The sequence below is a fragment of the Colletotrichum spaethianum genome (assembly GCF_022836535.1).
Source record: "Colletotrichum spaethianum MAFF 239500 DNA, contig29, whole genome shotgun sequence".
In the NCBI taxonomy this organism is placed as follows: Eukaryota; Fungi; Ascomycota; class Sordariomycetes; order Glomerellales; family Glomerellaceae; genus Colletotrichum; species Colletotrichum spaethianum.
Genome location: NW_026054799.1, coordinates 515,886 through 534,336, shown reverse-complemented (window position 1 = coordinate 534,336; position 18,451 = coordinate 515,886). Strand labels below are relative to the sequence as shown.

The 18,451-nt window shown below is 53.1% G+C and overlaps 5 protein-coding genes across 5 annotated transcripts; 4 read left to right on the top strand and 1 right to left on the bottom strand.

Moving 5' to 3' along the window:
• Positions 1 to 247: 247 nt before the first annotated feature.
• On the bottom strand, positions 248 to 3,576 carry ColSpa_09634 (intracellular protein transport protein USO1; the record flags this gene model as incomplete). The annotated part of the gene is made up of 7 exons (XM_049275846.1): positions 248 to 385; positions 445 to 555; positions 619 to 768; positions 821 to 1,250; positions 1,303 to 1,724; positions 1,754 to 2,536; positions 2,596 to 3,576. The coding sequence occupies 7 exons, from the start codon at positions 3,574 to 3,576 to the stop codon at positions 248 to 250; spliced, it is 3,015 nt and encodes a 1,004-aa protein (XP_049131803.1).
• Positions 3,577 to 4,787: 1,211 nt separating this feature from the next.
• Positions 4,788 to 5,102, top strand: ColSpa_09633 (5'-3' exoribonuclease 2; the record flags this gene model as incomplete). The annotated part of the gene is made up of 1 exon (XM_049275845.1): positions 4,788 to 5,102. The coding sequence occupies one exon, from the start codon at positions 4,788 to 4,790 to the stop codon at positions 5,100 to 5,102; it is 315 nt and encodes a 104-aa protein (XP_049131802.1).
• A 97-nt stretch (positions 5,103 to 5,199) lies between these two features.
• On the top strand, positions 5,200 to 7,314 carry ColSpa_09632 (5'-3' exoribonuclease 2; the record flags this gene model as incomplete). Its single annotated transcript, XM_049275844.1, has 1 exon — positions 5,200 to 7,314. The coding sequence occupies one exon, from the start codon at positions 5,200 to 5,202 to the stop codon at positions 7,312 to 7,314; it is 2,115 nt and encodes a 704-aa protein (XP_049131801.1).
• Positions 7,315 to 7,566: 252 nt separating this feature from the next.
• On the top strand, positions 7,567 to 8,034 carry ColSpa_09631 (uncharacterized protein; the record flags this gene model as incomplete). The annotated part of the gene is made up of 1 exon (XM_049275843.1): positions 7,567 to 8,034. One exon carries the CDS (start codon positions 7,567 to 7,569, stop codon positions 8,032 to 8,034), a length of 468 nt encoding a protein of 155 aa, XP_049131800.1.
• A 1,715-nt stretch (positions 8,035 to 9,749) lies between these two features.
• ColSpa_09630 (neurofibromin) lies at positions 9,750 to 18,156 on the top strand (the record flags this gene model as incomplete). The annotated part of the gene is made up of 13 exons (XM_049275842.1): positions 9,750 to 9,803; positions 9,876 to 11,372; positions 11,482 to 11,831; positions 11,898 to 12,012; positions 12,033 to 13,631; positions 13,693 to 13,852; positions 13,920 to 14,209; positions 14,276 to 14,563; positions 14,629 to 15,000; positions 15,069 to 15,155; positions 15,297 to 15,469; positions 15,589 to 16,217; positions 16,313 to 18,156. 13 exons carry the CDS (start codon positions 9,750 to 9,752, stop codon positions 18,154 to 18,156), a joined length of 7,458 nt encoding a protein of 2,485 aa, XP_049131799.1.
• Between the last annotated feature and the right edge of the window lie 295 nt (positions 18,157 to 18,451).

Below are 18,451 nucleotides of genomic sequence, written 5' to 3'. Positions count from 1 at the left end.
CTGCCACCTTGGATATATACGAGTCTATGCTCTGTACAGAGGAAGACCCTTGGAAGAGGGGATTGGTCGACCACTTGCCTGGGCTATGACAGCGGTCGGCACAGCTTCATAGAATACGTACTGCCTGGTTTCAACTCATGCAACGCCCTAACATTAGTCCAATGGACTAGGCTCGATATGTGACGGAAAATGGCAGTCGTGATTCACGTGCTTATATGTACAGACGGCTTCCTGCGCAAAAGGCCGTCTATGTTTTGGAGTTATTTACCTCCTCGCTCTTCGCCTCATCGTCTTCATCGTCTTCGTCGTTCTCTTCCTCCTCGTCACTGCCTTCATCCTCGTCTTCCCCATCAGAGACGGTCTCTCCAAGTTCTTCGAGCTTTGCCTGTACAAGCACTGCGTTAATTCAAACTCCAAACCAACGACCAGACGGGGTTAACTGACCTTATATTTGGCGACTTTTTCTTCGAGGTCGCCAAACACCATGAGTAAATCATCAAGCTCGTTTTGCGTTGCCTTTTTGTCTTCCTCGGCCTTCTTGATGGCTATGTCGCCCTAATGGACCCCGTGTCAGTAGTGGCTCCTATGTTAACCGAGGTCCTGGAGAATTGTTCTTACATGGGCTGCCTTCTTCTGATTCTCACGCAGTTCGTTTTCAAGTTGCTTTACACGTGCCTCAGATTTGGCGACGAGGATCTCCTGTTCTTGTGCCTTTTTCTCCAACTCTTCCCGAACGCCTTGGATCTCCTGCGCCTTTGTCTTCTTGGCCTGTATGAAGTTAGCATTATGTGTATGGCTCAAGCCTATGTTGCCTGCTCACCTTCATAAGATCGACCTCGAGTCGGCTGATCGTAGCCTTGAGATCTGCCATGTCAGCCTCTGCCCGGTGGCGGACACGATCAGCATCTGACTCGGCCGTTTTGCGCGCTTGCTCTAACTGCTTGCGATGCTCCTCCTGTTGCGAGGCTGCTTGTGCCTTGGCGGTCTGTTGGGCTAGGTCGGCCTGTTTCTTGAGCTCTTTTTCCAGGGCTGTAATCTGAAAGGCTGCATTCCTCTGGACGTCGTCCAATTGCCTCTTGTGCTGTTGTTCGAGAGCTGTGATATGAGTGTCTGCCTTCCGTTGAGCTTCCTCCAACTGCTTCTTGTGCTGCTGTTCGAGTGTTGCGATTTGTGATTCTGTCCTTCTTCGGGTCTGCTCATCCTGCTTTTGATGTTCCTCTTGCAGAGATGCAATTCGATTCTGCAGGTTCCTGACCTAGGAGTTAGCAGCTAGTGGTATTATAGAGAGAGGGCATTACTCACCGTAGCTCTGCATCGTGCTGTCTTTGCATCCCCTCGTTCACCTGCTTTATTCTCGCTAACTCTACGGCAGTTGTTTCTCGAGTCCGCCGGTGATCAGCTTGCTCCTGCCCAAGTTGCCGACTAATCGTCTCAAGACTGACTTGCGCTGCTTGCAAAGCCTGGTCCTTTTCCGTCAACTGTGTTCGAAGAGAGTCGACGAGTTCCCGGGAAACACCCTTCTGAACGCCGTTCGAGACTACGGATATTTCCAGCCCAGGATCTCGGTCTATGCCGCGGAGAATGCGGCTGTAGTTATCCTTGAAGAAGTCGACAAATGTAGCATCAAAGTAGACGTCAGGCAGCTTGCCTAAGCCCGAGTTACTCAGTTTTTGAGGTATCACTTCAAAGTCCCTAACAAGCGGATCGCTTCTCAACTTGGACAGCTTGTCAATATACCGTTCACGTCCCATACGCGAGACGAGAATATTGTGAAGGTCAGCCCGGGGATAGGCGAGTCCTTGGTCGAGAACTCGTACAGCACACCCAGAAGCATGGCGCAGAGTCCCTGGACAATGTCACCAGATGGGTACGGATGGTTCACTGCTTGAATAAGGCTCTGAGTATTGGTCCCCTCTCCCAAAAAGTCGTTGACGGCGTCCAAGTCTTCGAACAGCCAGCCAAGGAGAAGCATCAGATACCCTACCACAACCCGACTATCTTGCTCCCGGTTCAGCCCGGAAATTAGATGGGCAGCGATGGTTTGAATGCTTGTGACGACTTCCTCTCCATTTTTCGCATCGCCTTCGGTGACAGCCATGGCCATGCTCTTTGCCTCGGGATTATCAAAAACGAGATGTAGCATGATAGTTGCAGCGAACCAGCTGCGATAGGGGTTAGCCACTGCGGCGTCGGACGAGGGCCGCAGCAGCACTGTCAGCACGTTTGCAGTCTCATCGGCTCCGGTGTCATGTCCCTCAATGGCCCTTCGCAGAAAGTGCAGGCGAATGTCGGCGTGGTTGTAAAAGTACGCCTTGAGGCAGTCGCATGCTGCTAAACGCAGATCGAAGGCTTCCAAGTCCTGCACGCCGAGCGCAAGGTCCAAGAGGCCATCGATCACGTAGACTTTGACGACGCCATTTGTTTGGCCAGCTTCGGCCGGCGAAGGAGATTCGAGGGGCGACGGGACCTGGAGCTGGGCGAATCCCTCCTGAAGACTAGGATTGCCCCTGATGATGTCGGCGCAGGTTACTAGAGCCTGCAGTCGCAATCTTAACATAACAGCAAAAATATAAATCGGTGGGAGAGATAACCAACCTCTGCCTTAATTGGAAGCTGGGCTACGTGGCTGAAGGCCAGTTGGAGAGCGTGGTACAACAAGCCGTGTTGCCAGAAGGCAAGCTGGTTTTGCGGCGTTCCCACGGCCCCTGCTACTAGAAACAGACGAACCACAGCCAACAGTGCATAAATGTTCCGGTTACGTTGGGTCTGCGCCCAAGCAGCAACCTCCACGTCTTCCCGCTGGGCCTTTTCAGCACCTTCCAGCAAGACGGCCAAACGACGGATACCACCCGACTCGCGGAAGAGGGACTGGTTGGAGGGGTTCCTCCTAAGCAAGTTTGCGACAAGAATCAGACAGTCCTCCACAACGCGGTCGCCCTCGGACAGGGAGCCTTCCGAGGATATGATGTTGAAGAGTCGGTCAAAGGCGTTTTCGAAGGCAACTAGCTTTTGGATGTCGGTCGAAGAAGGAGTAAGGAAGGTGAGGAGGGTGATGGCTTCGTTTCTCACAGCTTCACGGTTATCGTCGAGGACAGCTACTAGACGAGAAATGCCGAGAGGGGCTGTGAAGACGCACTCTTCAGTTCGCTCAGTTCGGGCAGACAGGATGGCGGCGAGGAGCTGCAGGGAGTAGAGTCTCGAGTAAAAGTCGGTCGAGTCGAGGAAGTCGAGCAGGAGAGTGATGTTCTCCTGACGCTGGGTAAATTCGTCAGCCAACCATAAAGCAATCTCCTCCGAAGCTTCTGGGCTATCTTCGTTGGGGCTGAAAAGCATTAGTAAGGTCTCAAGGACCACCTTGACGGTGTCGACATCTTCGGCATCCTTGCTCAGGCTGCCTATAAGACTGCGAAGAGCTCCAGAAGCGACAGAGGCAGGGAAGTCTTTGGCAAAGCTACGCAAGCCGAGTATAGCAGCACGGCGATCCTCGAGCAGGGTGGCCGAACTCAGGCGGCCGCTCAGAACCGTGATGGTCTCACCGACCGACTGCTTCGCCGGAGCAGTGGAAATGGAAAACATGCTGTTTCGTCAAGCGCCAGCCATTGGAATTCACAGCAATGGTATGGGCGAGGGTGAGGAGAAAAGAGGCAGAGACTGTAGAGAGGGGGGGCAATTAGTTGTAGATGGGCCAGATCAGAAGATCCGACCGAACAGGGCTCGCCAAATGTTGGCCGAGAGCTTTAATCCGTGTCGCATATTGAAAGGTGTCCACGGGTAAGCTACTGTGACAAGCTGCGCACAACGATTACGGGCTACAGGAGCTGAATATGCACCAATCCGGTCTGCTCCCTGCACCACTGCGATAAGATGATGGTTAATAGCATACTCATCAATCAGTTAGGTAAGTGCCTAGGTAAGGTTGGCCCCAAAAATGTCCAGATAGGTACAGGGCAGGTTAGGTAGGCACTACGTCGCCAATGGCCTCTGAATAAATGCACTGTACCTCTCCGTTGATCGCTGCCCAGCGGAGCCTCTTTGGTACCTTGACGCAAAACCGGGTCCTCACAGTACAAATACAGGTGGGTTCTCTTGGAATTTTCTGCTTTATGGCTCTTAAGAGGACCTATTACAGTTATTGTAACACGGTTTTTCTGCACAGTGTTTTGACGCACAATTATGGGGACAATGGGCAATGGAGAACTCGAGGTCGGGTTTGGGGGAATTCTTTATCATATCGCACCCTTGCTGGACTGGCGTTTTGCGAAATTCATCACCTTGGATCTTAGGTATTGCGAGCAGACGCAAACCTACCAGACTTGACAACATCGGTCGAAGATTCTATCCAGAACCGCATTCAGCAGGAGATTTACCCTTCCCCTTTCTACAGGACAGAGGTCTGCGCAATACTGTCGCGTGCCTTCTGCTGCGATTCGACCTCGCGCGCAAGGCACAGTTCGCTTCTGCCTACTTTCGTCATCTTGTCGCGTTTACGAAGCCTCCGTTCCCTTTCAAGCAACAATTTGTCTTCGACTCCCATCTCGACCAGCGATCGCAACTAGACACTGCGACTTCGATTGTTCGCTACCTGAGCACTACAGCAGAGCAAAACTTGGAGTGACAGGACCAAAGCATCCATGCGCCAAAGGCCCGTTGCAACATCTGCCTACTGCGACACAAGAGCTCCCGGCTCGCCTCGCCTTCCACACTCCACCGACGAGACGCTCTGAGAAGCCATCCCATAGCCGTCACACAATCCCCTCTCTAGGTACAATCCTTTAACAACCGCCGAGATGGGTATTCCAGCCGCTTTTCGATGGCTGTCCAACAAATACCCTAAGATCATCTCGCCTGTTATCGAGGAGCAGCCCGTCAAGATTGAGGATGGCTCTGAGATTCCAGTCGACACTACTGGGCCCAACCCCAATGGCGAGGAACTCGACAATTTGTACCTCGACATGAACGGTATCGTCCATCCTTGTTCCCATCCCGAGGACCGTCCGGCTCCCAAGGACGAGGAGGAGATGATGCTGGAGGTCTTCAGATACACCGACCGTGTTGTTAACATGGTCCGTCCGCGAAAGCTGCTCATGATTGCTGTCGGTTAGTTGACTTCTTATTATCCCGTTTCGCAGCATATTGCTGTCACCTGCTGGCATCGTAACTAATCTTAAGTGACGCAGACGGTGTCGCCCCCGTGCCAAGATGAACCAACAACGGTCTCGTCGATTCCGATCCGCGCAGGAAGCTCAGGAGAAAGAGGAGGACAAGCAAGAGCTTCTCAAACTGTTGAAGCAGCAGAATGTTGGTGCCGTCTCCGATGACAGCTTGGAAAGCGTCACGAAGAAGGCCTTCGACTCGAATTCTATTACTCCCGGTACTCCATTCATGGACATTCTGGCGGCGAGTTTGCGATACTGGTGCGCATACAAGCTCAACACGGATCCGGCCTGGGCTAGGCTTAAAATCATCATTTCGGATGCAACAGTCCCCGGAGAGGGCGAGCACAAAATCATGAACTTTGTGCGGTCTCAGCGCATTTCTCCAGACTATGACCCGAACACCCGCCACGTCATCTACGGTCTCGATGCCGATTTGATCATGCTCGGCCTAGCCACCCACGAGCCCCATTTCCGAGTTCTGCGTGAGGATGTCTTTTTCCAAGATAGCAAAGCGAAGATGTGCAAGCTGTGTGGACAGAAGGGACACGAGGCTCGTGCCTGTCGCGGACAAGCCAAAGAGAAGGTTGGTGAATTCGACGAGCAGGAGAAGAGTCTCGCTCTCAAGCCCTTCATCTGGCTTCACGTCTCTATCCTCCGCGAGTATTTGGCCGCGGAGCTCAATGTTCCAGGCTTGCCCTTCCGCTTCGACCTGGAGAGAGCCATTGATGACTGGGTCTTTATGTGCTGTTTCGTGGGTAACGACTTTTTGCCTCACTTGCCAGCACTTGAAATTCGAGAGAATGGAATCGACACCCTGACAGCTATTTGGAAGGACAACTTACCCTTCATGGGCGGCTATGTGGTGAAGGATGGCCACGTCGACCTGGGCCGGGCGCAGCTGATTCTGAATGGTTTGGCGAAGCAAGAGGACGCTATCTTCAAGAGAAGGAAGGAGACCGAAGATCGGAGAGAGGCTAGCTTCAAACGGAGAAAGCTTCAGGAAGAGCGCAACCCCAGATTTGCCAAACCAAAACAAGTCGACAATGCGGCAGCGGGCTTGACCTTGTTCCCGGCTGCGGGAGGTCCGAATGGCATTACACACGACATGGTAGTTGGCCGCTCGTCTAATATGAACGCGAACACTGCCAACAAAAGCGCCGCAAGCGCCATTCGTGATCAACTCAAAGGCTTGATGTCCAAGACGGAGCCTGGTCAAGAAGTCGACGCTAGCGAGAAAGCGAGCGAAGAGGCCCCTAGCACTCCGGACCAGAAGTCCGTGCTTGGCAAACGAAAGGCCGAGGACACGGCGACGCAGACCGACTCGACTCCCGCGAGTGCGACGGGCCCAAGCACGCCATCTGCTGCCGAAGAAGCTGCAGTAGACCATGTTAGGATGTGGGAGGAGGGCTATGCCGATCGATACTACGAGCAGAAGTTTCACGTTGACCGCAACGACCATGAGTTTCGGCACAAAGTTGCAAGAGCCTACGTTGAGGGCCTGTCTTGGGTTCTTTTGTACTACTTCCAGGGTTGTCCGTCTTGGGAGTGGTACTACCCGTACCACTATGCTCCATTTGCCGCGGACTTTGTCGATCTTGACAAGATGGATGTCCAGTTTGAAAAGGGCCGCATCTCGAAGCCGTTTGAGCAGCTCATGAGTGTGATGCCAGCCGCCTCTCGCAATGCGCTGCCCGAGGTTTTCCATGACCTGATGTTGAACGAAGATAGCGAAGTCATTGACTTCTATCCGACCGAGTTCGAGATCGATCTTAATGGAAAGAAGATGGCGTGGCAGGGAGTGGCACTTCTGCCTTTCATCGAGATGCCGAGGTTGTTGGCCGCTGTTGAAAAGAAGTATCCCTTGCTGAGTGCGGCAGACCAGGCACGAAACGGTGTTGGCAGGGATGTGCTACTTCTGTCAGATGCCCACCACGAGCTTTATGACGAGATCACGACCAGCTTTTACTCCAAAAAACAGGGGGCACCCACGCTGAAGCTCAATCCGCGGACCAGCGACGGGCTGGCTGGTAACGTCGAGAAGATCCCGGATTATTTGCCTCACGGGGAGTTAGTATATCCTTTGGATCGCGGAGGAATGCCCAACCTCGACTACGACAGGTCTCTCAGGTATGCCAAGTCCGCAAATGCATTATATTGATTGATTTGAAGACTGACATTTGAGGCAGGGTTTGGTACACATTCCCATCGAGCTCGCATCCCCACAAATCCATGCTGCTTCGGGGTGTCAAGCTTCCGGCTCCGGCCTTGGACCGCAACGACATTGAGACACTCAAAGGAAAATCGAACCGGTCCGGACGGGGCTACGGCGGCGTTCCTTTCCAGCGCGGCGGACACCACGACGGTGGTCGTCGAGGCAACTTTAGCTACGCTCCCGGCGGCCGCGGCGGACATGGGCGCCAAGACCGCGGACCGCCGTCGTACTCAGGCAACGGCACTCATGGACATGGGCAGCATGGATACCAGCCGCCTGGGCCACCGCCAATTCAGTCGTCCTGGCACCCTCCGCCGCCAGGGCACCCTGGATTCGGTATGGGTCTTCCGCCGCCGCCGCCGCCCGCAGGGTATGGAAACGATGGGCGGGGACCAAACGCGTCGTACCGCGGAGGCGGCTACGGCCAGCATCAGAACTATGGGCCACCGCCATCCGGGTCCAATTCTTACTCCGGCCATGCCGACGGAGGCCAACGAGGAGATCGGGGTGGCTACCAGAGTCGAGGTGGCTACGGCGGAGGTCGGGGCGGCAGCTACGGCGGAGGAGGAGGAGGAGGAGGAGGAGGAGGAGGAGGAGGTGGTGGTGGTGGTGGTGGTGGTGGTGGTGGGAGATATGGCGGCGGACGCAACAACTACCGATAGATGAAAGGATCATGCTGTGTGTCTAAGCAGAGACGATGCTTATATACGACCTAAGAAGTGCCTTTCTCACGTGGCAGAGTAGAAGGAGAAGGTAATAAGAATCCTAAGAGTATTGGTCGGTATGTCATGTATAATTAGTGCAGGCGGGCGTGGGTGGATATACGCCGTTAAAAACAAATGGCCTGATGTGTTACGGGCGCTAATATTTAGACTGTGCTACGCTCTGTGTGTATAATGATTGTTAAACAGGTTATAGCAGCTGATAGCAGCACGGGTTGATGTGTTTTTGAGATGCTGTGAGTACTGTTGACTAATGACGAGGTGTGTAAAGCAAGATACTACCTGCATGTGTTCTCTGGGGTTGAGTACCTATACAAGCGATTGCGGACTAGAGATGTTTCCACTCCGATGGCTCGTCCAGGAAGCATCGGCCAAGTCCGAGCAAGGCCAGCAGCTCTGGTCGAAGCTGGACCCCTCCTGAAGAGGATCTGAAGGAGGTGCCTGCTTAGGTATCCCTAAGTCTGCACACCTAATGTATATTTATGCGCAGCCAGAAAGCGTAGTTTCGCTGTTTGGTAAGCATCCTCCCCCCCCACCTCCGGCCAACAGTTCGCAAGTCCAACTCGCTAAGCGCGTTTTCGGGAATGGCTTTGGCGCGCTCGGGCGCACGGACAGCTTGTCATAGCAAGTCACCATCCCCTCAGCCCTCAGATGCCACCTCCCTCAGGATGCCGAAAGCAGTTAGCTGGCCTTTGCCGTGGGGCGGGGCTCATTAGATAAGGGACCTCAATGCAAGGTACCTTGCAGACGGGAGCATGTATCTGCTTTGGTGTCGGTCGCTGTCGCAGTGCATCTCAGCATTTTGGAGAACCCTTGGCATCCCGTCCCCGCCCCCCATCTCCCATCACCTGCCTCACCATCACTGTTCACTACAGAGCATTTACTACGTATTACTGCTTACCTCGAGTTACCTACTGTAAGGTAGGGTTCTCAAGATAGTCAATATCCCTAAGGCGGGATACTGCACACTGCTGAACAGGGTATGCTTCCCTCCCCCGATACCTAAGTCGCAGTGACTACCTACCGACATCTACATACATGTCCTTGGTCTTTGGAACCTCTGAAATTCCTATGTCCAACCGCCGCCTTCTCTCTCTCCCTAAGGTTAAGTAGACCTGCAAATCAGCTAATCAATCAGACAAGGACAAGCAAGACACAACTTTCAGCCCTCCTCCTCTACCTTGCCCAACACCCCAAAGTCTCGACCGCGGCCGACCGTTTGCGTACATTCGCTACAAGGGCGCACTATTCGTCCACAGCTTGGCTCCAGCTTCCTTCAACTCCTCCACCTGGCACACCTCGCACATCAACACCGACCGATACAGCATTACTGTCCAAGTCCGGTTCCATTACCGTGCCCAATCCCGTTCCGTACGCCACCCACAGCTTGTTGGCTCCCGTAACAAGTCAATTGGGCTATTTCGAAACCCACGACCACCCCTGCTACAGCTACCGGACGCTTCACCCATCTCCTACACCCGCCATCTGTCGCCTTTGCCTTCATCCTCTGCCTCGTACCGGCCCGTCCTTCCCCTCTTCCATCTACACACAGCACCTTCCGCGGTATCGTGACCAATTCCCGCTCCGAGCTCGAGGACGGAGACTGGCATACTGGGCGCGCGCGTGCGGTCATGAGCTCTATTGATCTGGAGCGCAGAAATGAACGGCGATGCTGGTCTCGTCGGCTGCCTGGTCGATAGGCTCGCCACTAGGGTAAGTCACCCCAACGTTGACCTCTTTTGCTTTGGACTTGTCGCTGACGCTGGCTTTTTTCTCCTCCGCCAGCTTCCCCACAGGACAGGAACCCACGGACAGGAGCTTCAGCAGGACGATATTGTCCTCATCACGAGGTCCACCCTGGTCAAGATTAGCACTTCTGCTCTCGCCTTTGTGCTCGATTCCCTCGTCGCTCTCCTCGAAGATATAATTCGAAACTACAAGGGCTTCCCCCCACTTGCACATCCACCACATGTTCTTCTTTCCGAGGTTTACGTACTTGCCTTGGCTGCCGACTGTTGTACCGCCCATTGGGACCATGTCAAGGCCCAAGGCTTTCGCCAACCTGCTGTCGGTGCCGACCCCCGCCGTGCGACTCCTACCGTCGTTCCAGAGCCGTTGGACGAGGCTCTTGTCAATCGCGTTTTCGACTTGGTTAAGTGGCTTGTTGAGCCCATCCCTGAGGGCTACGTCCTGCCCTCCTCCACCATTCTCGATGATACACCGAGACACACCGACACCGTAGCCCGCTCCGCGAGCGGTCTTGCCTCGCCCCTTCCCGGTGATACTGATGCGTCCGAAGACGATGACGTTCTACCCACTACTCAAGTCGCCGTTTTAGAGCCTTGCGTAAGGGTCATTGTCGAGTACGTTACAGCCTCGACTTGGTCCTGTTCCTTCGACTACTTCAGAAACGTTGTGTACACTGTCCGTACCGCAGCTGTTGTGCAAGCTGCCCCTGGTCAGTCGGCCGCTACACCGGACGACGACAAGGCCTCCCTAGCGGTGCTCAAGATATTGTCCTTCTTCTGGGTCGATGCTCAAAAGCTCGGTCTTATCATTCAGGAGATATGTTCCAGCTTTTTGCATTTTCGAAAGTCCTTCCAGAACACGGTAGCCGTTGTTGCCCCTTTACTCATTACTAGGTGGCTCGACCGATATCCCCATGAGTTCGTGCAGCAACACACTTTACACAAGCGGCTTGACGGCGGCGCTGATACCTTGTTTGACATGACACAAACCGTGGTTGATAACGGTCGCAAGAAGGGAATGCTGTATCCCTTGCAAACCACTCTGCTCTTCCTACTACCCGACGTGTTCGAAGTGGCTAGTAATCTCCGAGAGGCCAAAAGCAGTAGTATGGCCAAGAAGGTCGGTTTCTTGGACAACCTCAGGAAGGCCCTCAGGAACAAGAACGAGCAAGCCGCCTACTCTTTGGTGTCTTTACTTAGGGCATCACGCCACTTCGTTGCAGAAGATGACGCGGCGCTGGTGAGCTACGCCATGGATGTACAAGATGAGGTTCGCGAGGCCGTCTTTCGCCGGGGCAATGACTCGTCCTTGTTTGATCAAGACATGATGACAGCAGCTTTTGTGAGCTTGGCTGAACTAAGCCTGGACAGCTGTGTCGGCTCGCTCAACCAGTCGTACCTCAATCTATCTTCACCACTGGCCTTCAAGACGGCCGTCGTGCAAGGTTGCCGTTACTTTGCGCGCCAGAGCGACTCGCATATTTATGAGCAACTGTTTGCCGTGGCAGGGCCGTTTATGCGTACTCAGCTTAAGGTATGTCAGACGAGAGATCGCTTCCCCTCTCACTCTCCCTCTCGAGCTGGGGAAACTCGTTTTCTTGTAGCCCCGGTTATACAGATCAGTGTAGTGACTAGGATGATAGGTCGTTGCAGATTCACCTGCAGAATCCACTACCGTGGCTCTTGCGCTGCCGCGTCGTGACTCGAACCTTCACTCGTTTACAAACATGGCATGTGATGTTCTCAAGTTCTTGGATGCGTCGCCTCGGTCTCTTTTCGATGGCGATGGACAGGGAGAATCTATTGCTGTCGCGGTCGATGAGGATGTCTTCCTCTCCTTTCTGTCGTGCGTCGTATCCGCCAACCCTACCATCCGAAGACTTGCCACAGGCGTTGCGAAACGGCTCTTCTCCGATGATTCCATACTAGATATCATCCGCTCCCGCGGCAGGCTGAGCTCAGCAGCGCTCAAGAGAGAGTTTTGGAGACGCAGGTATGACGATTGAACCTATTCACGCTTGTCCAACTTGCAGTGCTAAGCTAACATGAATCCGTGTAGCTCGCTGGTTCTGCTGAACATGTGCAACGATGTAACTTCTGACGGAGACGGACCAGAAATCAAGGCTATTCATGAATACCTGGAGGCCCGCAAGTTCTTGCTGGCATCACTGCGTGTAAGTTGTTGCTGATATAGCTTGACGCCGGCGCGTATCAACCGGTTTACAAAACTGACGAGACCTTTCTTCGCTCTCAGGAGCTCTCAGACATGCCCGATGGTGTTCCCGAAATCGAGGGAGCTTCATCTAGACTTGAGACGACTCTTCTCGTCTCCTTGTGTTCTGCCGACGTCGACACTTGCCAGACAGTGACAGCGTGTATAGGGCTTTTCTATGAGGAAAACAACCTTGTCGATATTGCCTCGGATGCTGCTAAAGGATTTGCCACACTTCTTCGCAACGGCGAGGTTTACGGGGAAATCGCTTCTCGAGCATTCCGGTTCACCGGGCTCGTAGCATTCCAGAAGAGGGTTCGTGGCCTGCTCCGCCGGTTGCAGTATCCCACGAGCGGCATTCTCTCGGCCTGGGAATACGGCTTCGAGAGGTGGCTTCTCCTTTCGAGAGAAGTCTCTATGGCGCCAGTTGATGCTGTGGATGACAGGACCCTGACTGAATGGCGAAATTACTCGGGCTTTCTAGCGTCCCTAGGGGGCATCTGCACCGCAAACCAGGCAATCATCCTTGAGGAGCCCGCTCTCAGCGGGTTGAGATGGATTGACAGGCTCCCTTCAGAAAACCATGAAGAGCCTCTGTTGGGCAGATATCTGAAGCTCAGCATCCAGCTTCTAGGCTGTGCAAGCGTCAGGATCAGAGAGGCCACCCGAGAGGTACTTTCGAGTGAGGTTTCATCCACGCTCTATCAGTCACTCTTTAAGGCTCTCGAGTCCGAACTGGAGGTCCTGTTCACTGGCGCTTTGGCACCCAGCGACAAGGCACAGGATGTCGAAATCATCTTTGCCGAACAGGCTATTTCTCTCTTGAAGGCGCTCGTGGAGCGACTCGAGAGTCCTTCAGACCTCGGTGCCGCCTCAGCTATACACCTCGGTGCTCTCGCTCTCAACTTCGCCAAGTTCCTCGACGGCGTTAGCGACAGCACCAACACCCTACGGGTCAAAATCAAGGTGTGCCAGCTGTGTGAGGCTGTCACGAAAAGGAAAGAGCATCTGAATCTTAGAGACGACGTCCGGATCAGAAATCAGCTCCTCGAGTACATCTTCGGTTGGATTGCTCGCCCTCGATCTCCGCGCCTCGACTCGACTACCAGCAGCTCGGGCGGTCGTCTCGACGAGGTTGTGAGGGTGCAAAAGGACCTCGACAAAGCATGTCTAAAATCGCTGGCCGAGCTTACGTTCCGCCTCCCGCTGCAGCCCGGCGAGGGACAGACCGATGCTGGCACAAGCGAGCTCAAGTCGCAGATGTTCCACACCTACTTTAACCGTTTTCTATCGTTGCTCAACCACGAGTCTCCCGAGGGTGGCAGAAACGAACTCATGGCAGGCATCTCGAGCCGAGACGAAGGCGGGTCTTCGTCAGAATTTGCCATCACTATACTCTCGAACCTGCTCAGCGCCAACATCGACGTCGGCCTGAAGCACTCCTTGAACATTGGTTACCACGACAACGTCGAGATCAGGACGGCCTTTGTTAAAGTCCTGTACAATATACTCATCCAAGGCACAGAGTTTAGCAACTTGACAGATGCTGCCGTCAGTGAGAAATATGACGAGTTGCTTGAGGTACGTAAAACGTTTTGGTTGATGTGAGAGCAGCTGGCGAAAGATCTAACACGGTGCCTAGCTCCTCACCAAGGACATGACCCTTGTGGCCGCCATGAGTGCTGTGTGTCCAAGTAGCGAGGTTGATGAGCTGACCGTCTCTCTACTTACCATCTTTGAGCACCGCGGTCTCAGCTTCGAGCTGCTAGAAGTCCTCATCAAGCAAGAGATCGAGGAAACAGGTAAGCCGGTCAGACCCTGATACACAATGCGAAGTCAGCAATTAATCATGCTCATCGGGGCATACAGACAACGAATCCGAGATTTTGCGGCGTACTTGCGTGGCAACCAAGATGCTTTCCGTTTATGCCAAATGGAAGGGGCAACCGTACCTGAAGGCCACTCTTCAGAAGGTTGTCGAAAGGCTAATGCTCACCTCCAAGGATTTGGATCTTGAATTGGACCCAGCCAGAGTCAGCTCTACGGATGAGCTGCAGAAGAATGCTCTCCAACTGCGTATTGTCGCCAAGGTATTCATTGACGACATTTGTGCGTCGTCCTCCAGCATGCCGGCCTCATTCCGAAAGATCTGCAACATTGTACGTCTTCTTGCATTTGCGGGTCACCCCGTTGATAGAGCTTGCCATCTAACACCACGCTCTTAGATTTCTACCGCCGTACTTCCGCGGTTTCAAGAAGCCAAGTACACAGCTGTGGGAGCCTTCGTGTTTCTCAGGTTCTTCTGCCCGGCCATTGTTGCGCCTGAGGTTGAGGGTCTGGTCACGACGATACCTTCCAAAGAAATGCGTCGGGGTCTTCTCCTGATTGCCAAGGTTATCCAAAACCTGGCAAATAACGTGCTGTTCGGGGCCAAGGAGCCATACATGTTCCCTTTAAACGACTTTCTCACCCAAAACATCTATCGTGTTACCACTTTTTTGCGCGAGATATCTGTATGTGTTTTCGTCCGTCTAACCTACAACATTGACCTCCTTCACATACACTAATCGTGCTGTAGGTGCATCCTGAGAATCTGGAAACTCCGCCCACCACAGAATCGTTCGACTTTGGCTCTTGCGTCGCTTTGCACAGGTTCTTGTATGACCACTGGGACCATATGCGGCAAAGACTCGTGACCCAAGAGCGAAGGGATTTTGTCCGGTCGCCCGCCGAGGTATCTAGGGGTCGGTCGCCTGTTCTTGAACCACTTCGGAACCTCATCACGAATTTGGGACCGCCGCCTTTGGCTGTGACCTGGAACAGACCACAAATATCGACAAACACCCCGCCCTCGTACTCGCGATTTCAGAACTTCATGCTTCGAAACGCCTTCCGCAGCACCGAATCCTTCATCACGGCTAGGGCCGTCTACGACGGTGGTGAGAGCAAGGTACGAAACTACTCAATTGCTGTGGCGTCGTGCCCCTCTTGCAACAAGCTATTAACAGTTTTTGATAGGATTCTCTCTCCATTATTTGCATCATTCTGCGACACATTGATGCTGAGAGCATAGATTACGACACACTCTTGTACTGCTACCTGAAGGTACGGTTTGAATCCCTAGTGGGCCATGGTTCATTATTGCCTGGTCACACTGAAGAATATTTCCGTTGCCCGTACAATTTCATCATTGCAACCAATGTCCCACTTTGCGCAAGTCAACGTCTATATATTGACTGTATGTAGATTGCAAGTCGTCTGTGGCATAAACCCTTTGGTCTCCTCATCGACGCCACATGTTACAATGGGCAGAACGAACCCCAAGACGATCTTTTCAAGAAACTCGAACAACTCACACCCGTCGAGCTGTCCAAGAATCTTGTCAGGATCTATGTCTACAACATGAACAGCGCATTCAGGTAAGCAGTCATCAGAAGCGCCAAGAACCACCTGCTGTCAGCAGTAGTAGCAGTCGCTGATTCACAAATAGGAAATGTTTTCGGAGGCTTCTCCGAGTCTCTGCAAAGAGCGACAATAGTGTTTTCAATCCTAAGAACGTCGACTATCATTTGATCGGCAGTCTACAGGATTTACAAGCTCATTTCCATCTCAGCCAGCTGCATCTCCCCAAAGAGACAATCAGTGTTGTCACAGATACCCGTTATGTGTTCCAGCCAATTACTCGACTGTCCAAGACAAAGGGTAAAATTGAAGTGGTCATTAAGGTTGGCAGCCAGTTTGTACAGGTCACTACGACCAAGAAACAGGAAGTCTTCCCAGGATACAGGCTGAGCACTACCGTCAACGACATCTTCAGACTCGGCGAGGTGGAAGAAGCGCCAACTTCAATTCAGACAGAGGACGACTCGGCTTTTGGCCTACGTGCAGACAACGGCAAGATTGTCATGTACTTCACCAGCCCCAAAAAGATCGACGTGCTCCAGACAATTCGCGGTGCAAAGGCCAAGTATGGCAAGGACACAAGAGCACACAAGGCCTACGAGCGATTGATTCGTCCGCAAGATGTGCCAGGTACTCTACTCAACCTTGCCTTGACGAACCTGTCAAGCTCCGATCATGTGCTGAGGCTTTCGTCGTACAACCTCCTCGGGGCCCTATGCAAGGCTTTCAAGTTCGGCGCAGCTTCGAATTTGATGTGCACCAAAGGTATGGTGTCCTGGTCTAGTCACGTTCTTGGGGCCCCATCTCGACCTAGACAAACCCCATTCTTAATGAATTACCTGCTAATTGCTCATATGCAGACGTGTCTGTTCCGATGGACCCTTCTCATTTCATCATCAAGATTAGCCGACAACTCGCAACGTCTGAACCACAGCTGACGTTTGACTTCTTAACCGAGTTCTTTGTTGGCTGGGAAACCTTTACAGAGGAGCAAAAACCTCTTAGTCTCGCGTACATGGCACCATGGCTGCAGGGCTTACGAACGGCCGTTCTGGCAAACGAGCCCGACGCCGAAAAGGGCAAGGAGAAAGTTGCTGCCCTGTTCCGGAAACTCATAGATGTGGCCATGTCGGACCACGGCCTGACATACACGCTGGAGCAAGTCGTCTGGCCCGCCATTTATCAGGACGAAACAATACTTGACATTTTTCTCGAGGAGCTCATGAGGGCAGCATTGAGCTTTGGCTTCTCTGAAGAGCCCATGGAAGGCTTATCTTCCATCGTTTCAGGTATGGGCAGCATCACGTTGCGGGGCAAGGTGATTTCTCGATTGCGCAAGGCGTTGAATCGTTCTTCTCTTCGACCCACAAAGTATTTGCCCGACAATGCTGTCTGGGCCGAGATCTGCGTCTTGCTACACTTTTGTCTGTCACTGTCTTTCGACAACGGCGTTCAGTCTCAGCTATATCTGCCTGAGATCTTCCACATCGTCACCATCTTGGCAAACACGGGCGCTCCAGAGGTACGCTTGCTTGTGCACAGACTCCTTGTAAACACTGTCCACGCAGCTTGTACTTCCTTCAACCTTGACGACACTCGATTCAACAAGCTCAGGGGGAGCTTGGATTTCCTCAGCGAGCCCAGAAGCGAAATCTTCTCAGCACCACCTCCTTTCTTGCGCGACGGCGCTTCCATGTCAACAACACAAGAAGCTGGCCCTTCGCTTACTGCCACTGAGAACCTGGCCGCCGTCCTATTTGAGGTCTGCTCGGTCGCAGCACCTTCAGTCGACATCTCCAACGCCTGGAGGTCTCGGTGGATGAGTCTGGTCGCCAGTACTGCTTTCCAAAACAACCCAGCCATCCAGCCTCGAGCTTTTGCCGTCATGGGGTGCCTAGCGCGGGAAGAAGTGGATGACGATCTACTCTATCAAGTACTCGTCGCTTTGCGGAACAGTGTAGGTCGCTTGGGTGAGGATACCAACAGTGACATGCTCATCTCCATTGTCACATCCTTGTCCAAAATGATGGCTAAACTACCCTCGGCATCTCGATACGGGCTGCAACTCTTCTGGTTGGCAATTTCACTTTTGCGACTGGTCCCTCCGGCGCTGTTCAATTGCACGGCCCAGTTCTTGGAGGCAGTTATGACTAACATTAGTACTGTGGGGGACTTGAGGGGGGACAAGATGGGACCTCTACTCCTTCAGGGTCGGGTCCAGCTCGAAGAGGCTGCGCTGCCTCTAGATGACGCTTACGGCATTCACTTCACGGTAGAGAACTTCCACTTCGCGGTCTGTGCCTGTCTCGCCCGGGGCCTTGCCGACACCACAACCAAAACCAACGCCACCAGAGTACTGTCGGCTTTCTTAGACATGGCTGGCAGTCCTCCAGGAGACACTGGCAAGCCGTCGGATGACATTTCTCGATCGCCTTACATGGCCCTGATCCTTGCCCGGACTGTTGGGAGCGATGAGCTCAGGGATAGTCTATGGCTTGCTGGAATCAACCCTTTACTTTTGGGGGATGTCGCTGGGACGCAACGATACGAGGATCTCGGTGGCATGAAGGACAAAGACCTCCTCCTGAACACGGCTATCGAACTGATCGATTTCCAGTATCTGGAGGATGCGCTACAGAATCGGACACTCCGATGGTTGACAGAGCTCGCAACAGCTAGACCAGCCGTCATTATGCACCTGTAAGCTGCCTTGTTTGGCGTTTTCGTTAAAAACCACACGCAATATGGGTCACTAACATTGTTACAGTTGTGGCCCAATAGTCTCTATCCTAGACGATGTTCTCCTACATTGTCAAAATTCGTCTACATTGGAATCTGCGCAGGCCCTTCTCTATGCGCTCACCTCAAATCCAAAATTCAGCTCGGCATTAGAATCCACAACGGTGCTGAATGACATTCTCGAGGATATGGGCTTCAGTGGACTATGGCGCTCATGCTCCTTTAACTTTAGTCAAGACCAAGACAGGAAATGCTTTCTG